This window comes from Merops nubicus, unplaced genomic scaffold (assembly GCF_000691845.1).
Source record: "Merops nubicus isolate BGI_N331 unplaced genomic scaffold, ASM69184v1 scaffold25841, whole genome shotgun sequence".
Classification (NCBI taxonomy): Eukaryota; Metazoa; Chordata; class Aves; order Coraciiformes; family Meropidae; genus Merops; species Merops nubicus.
Window position 1 is genome coordinate 1 of NW_008588008.1, and position 4,110 is coordinate 4,110.

A 4,110-nucleotide genomic window follows, 5' to 3' on the forward strand; every position below is an offset into this window, starting at 1 on the left:
ATCAGCACTAGTGTGGCCGGCAGGACTGAGGCAGGGACTGTCTCCCTGTACTCGGCGCTGGGGAGGCAGCACCTCGCATACTCTTGTGTTCAGGTTTGAACCTCTCACTACAAGGACACTGAGGTGCTGGAGTGTGTCCAGAGAACACCAACAAAGCTCCTGAAAGGTCTAACGTGCAAGTTCGGTGAGGAGCAGCCGAGGGACAGCAGCTTGTTTAGCCTTGAGAAAAGGAGGCTCAGGGGCCACCTTCTTGCTCTTGACAACTCCCTGAAAGGAGGTTGGAGCAGGATGGGGGTGTCTCTTCTCCCAAGCAGCAAGTGATAGGACAAGAGGAAATGGCCTCAAGTTGCACCAGGGGAGCTTTAGTTGTCATGCCCAGGGAAGCGGTGGCATCACCATCCCGGGGGGGATTTAAAAGATGTGTATACATGGCACTTTGCAACATGGCTTAGTGGTGACCTGGCAGGGCTGGGTTAACAGTTGGACTTAATATATCTGAAAAGCCTTTTCCAACCTAAATGATTCTATCATTCCCCAGGTAGAAGCTGCAGCAGGGAATGCACAGGCCAGAGTTCTCCACAGCCCCAGTACCCCCTGCAAGCCCCCTCGAGGCACAAACACATAACCTAAATAAACCAGACCGAATGGGCTGTGCAGCATTTCTGAAGCAACAAAAATGGGGAGGAAAAAAGGGACCAGTGGCTTCAAAAGGAGCAGCTTTAATGGCAGCCCACAGCGGAGCAGGGATCTCCCAGGGCAGGATGTGACACAGAGAACGCAGGGTGCCCACAGCCCAGTGGTGCTAGCTGGGACCAGCACTGGGCTCTGTCGCGTTGCTCTGAAGGAAGAAGGCAGACAGCTCGCTCAGTGCTCTGTAGCGGTGCGAGATCGAGTTCTTCACGGCCTTGGGCAGTTCAGCGTAGCTGGAGGGGAGAGAAACCACCATTCTTGGCAGCCAAGCTGTGACAGGACGTGTCACTCCCCTCTGCTCATTGTCTCCCCGCTCGTCTGCAGCGGGGGTGTCTGTAGAGTCACACAGGCAAAGCCAACAACCCCCATCCTGAGCCGGGGGGTCTTGTAACCCAGCACATTCAGATCCAGGAGAGCGTTTCCCCCCTGCCACCCTCGTAAGCAGGTTTCTCTCCACACACAACCTTGACTCCGGCTTTCTTTACATAAAGAGCTGTACGTTGAACGCCACTTACGTCTGGTTGTAGCCATCTGGCTGAAAGCAGGGATCCCAGCCAAAATCTCGAGGGCCTCTGGGCTCCACTATCAGCCCCTGCAGTGAGAAAACAAAAAGGCCCCAAAATCTGTGGTTTTTCAGTGCTGCCCTGGCAGTCATGCAGGAGGACAAGGGAGTGTGAAGAGCTCACTACACAGAGCTGGGCAAAAGGGCTCAGCACCCACTGCCCACACTCCCCCTCAGCCTGCACCCAACACAGAGGAGCTCCGAGGACATTCAGTGACCCAGGGGCCACTAAAATTGTCCTCAACAGATCCAACGTTGTTACAGAATTTGTATTGCAGCCCTCTTCCCTCAGCGCATTCCCTTCCCCAGGCACAACACCTACATGAGTCTGGCCTTTGAACAGCTTCACGGGCTCCTCAGGGTTTCCAGTACTGAATGCAAAGGTACAGAGAGCGTAGGCAGACTTGTCTTCAAACCCAGCCAGCAGCTTGTAGAGGCCTGAGCAACACGCAGAGGACAGCAGCGTTACTGCCTCTCTCTTGGAACACAATACACCCGCCTAGGGACGCAGCGAGGGAGCATTCTGCATTCACATCCCTGGGGCAGAGAAAGAACTATAGGAGACAAAGCTCAGGCACAAGTCCTTGTAGGACTGAAGCCAGGGCCACAGATCTAGTACAGCATGAGCCACAGGGCCTCACTGTTAAACTGGGAGAAGAAAATAAGCATGTGGCACCAGAGAGGACTAAAGCCCACTCTGAATTAGCGTGATTAATGCTCACAATGCCAGTGTGAGATTTTCAGTCACACTCTTAATTGTGGGATCAAAGGCAATTGCTGCACACCAGCAGAGGTCAGTGCTGGTCTCCAGCAACAGAAGCCAAAAGGGAGCAGAAGGTCTTCCAGGTCACACTGATGACAAACAAGAAGTGCCCCCAAGCCCTGCCACCAGCCTGCACAGGCAAGAGTCTGGGAATCCAGGGAGGATGCTGAAGCTACCAGGAGAAACAGCATCCTGTGAAGAAGGGGCCTGAAGAACAGTCTCTGGGAGACAGCGTGAGGGGACAGAGCTGACAGACAGGAGAGGAGCCAGCAGCACGGTGGGCGAGCACGCGCACAGAACCCAGCGTGGGCTCCACTGCGGAGTTACATGCAGAGCAGCAACCCAAGAGGCAGTACCTTCTGGTTTGAGTTTCTCCAGGAACCATTTTCTGAAGGGGAAGAAGAGAGGAAAGATTATTTTTTTTCTACTATTGCTCAGAAGTACAGGTATCCTCAAGGCACTACTGCCTACATTTCCATAGTGCCCCTCTTAAAGCTGCTGTCAAATCACGTCATTCTGGATCATTTATCAATAATGACACTTAGTTCTTAGAACTCAATGGGAGACAGTGACAACAGCAGTGGGTACTTCATTTACTGCAGTACTGGTGTTTATGTAAATAACCCAGTTCTCATTTGTGAGCAATAATACGCTGAAATACGTTTCTCAGCTCAACTGGTTCACATCTTACACTCTGTTCTAATGCCAACATCATCCTAGAAAGCTTTTATATCTTTGGTTAGCTCAGCAGAGATGGTTTGCAAGAATTAATCACATAAAAAATTAATCCTGGGAGTTAAGGCAGTATTTTATTAGAGGAGTTACACTGTGGTGTACTAATCTTGTTGTCATCTGGATTAAAACAGTCCCTGTGAGAATCCATAGGCCACTCATCTGTGAGCCCTGCTGAAACGCACAGTGCTGTAACTACAGAGCCCACTGTGAGGGCAGGTCCCTTAGCTGGCTGCAAGAGCAGGCACCATCTATCGGGAGCCACAGCCAACAATTCAGGTCGGTCTCTCTTATCCCACACTGTAACTTACAGTAGGACTCAAGGGGTTAAGTCCAGCCCCTGTGGTGTAGGATAAAGCTGAGGACACACACCAGTAATCACCTCCCTGAGCCCACTGCTCCTGGTGCATGGAGAATTCCCCACAAAGCACATCCTGACAGCCTGTGCTCCTAACTCAGGAACATGAAAGATGAAGCAAGTTTCCTCCTACTTACATGTAGGGCCCTGGAAGCCCCCCCAGGGCATTGAAGCACAAGCAGGTATCCTCTACTATAACAGGTCCCTGAACCTACAGCAAAAGCCCGAGATGGAAACATTAGACCTAGAGAAAGGCACTGCCTCCAACCCCATTTTCTTGCTCTATCCCATTCTCAGATTTCCACAGTAACAAGTATGTCACAAAAAATCAATAGCCGTTTGAGCTCTACCTCAAAGGCAATCCACGCTAGACTGAGACAAGCAAACGCATGCTCTCCCCTGCCATGATCTGAAGACAAGTTGGGAAGATCTCACATGGAGATAAATGAGCAGAGCTGAACACCTCCTGCCGTCCTGAGGGACAGGAACGACGGGACAAGGAAAGGGAAAGCCTGTGTCCTGGAGGAACACCTGCTTTTTCCTTGAGTCTCAACCCTTGCTCGGGTCTTTCAAGACACCCATCGCTGAGACAGCTCTGGAAGGTGATCTGCCAGAAGCTCCAAATGACAGAGAACTCTGTGTCCTACTGCTGCTGGGGCTGGACTAAAGGAGCTGTCACGTCCTTCTGGTGCTCAAGGGACGTAGGGGAGGCAGACGAGCAGCAGTGGGACCGCCAAAACACCGCGTCACCGGCCAGGGTTCACTGTCACCCGGGACGGGGCAGAAACAGCCGGGTGACAGGAGCACAGCCAGGCCCGGCCGGACACGTCCCTGACTCTCCTCAGGCCGCTGCGGATTGCGCCAGCGCCCCCAGCTGCCTCCCGCCCGGCTGGACCCGGGTGCCCCCGGACCCGCATCACCGCTCCGACCGGCGGAAAGGGGAAGCGGAGCGAGCGACCTGCCGGGCGGCTTCGCGGCACTTCTGCACGGAGATCTCGTCCGGCT

At 53.2% G+C, this 4,110-nt stretch overlaps 1 protein-coding gene across 1 annotated transcript; it reads right to left on the reverse strand.

Annotated features, from left to right (window-relative positions):
- Positions 1-802: 802 nt before the first annotated feature.
- ITPA (inosine triphosphatase (nucleoside triphosphate pyrophosphatase)) lies at positions 803-4,105 on the reverse strand (the record flags this gene model as incomplete). The annotated part of the gene is made up of 6 exons (XM_008949133.1): positions 803-923; positions 1,206-1,282; positions 1,575-1,690; positions 2,372-2,403; positions 3,243-3,316; positions 4,064-4,105. Coding segments are annotated over 6 exons (462 nt in total), but the record flags the coding sequence as incomplete, so codon positions are not given.
- Positions 4,106-4,110: the final 5 nt, after the last annotated feature.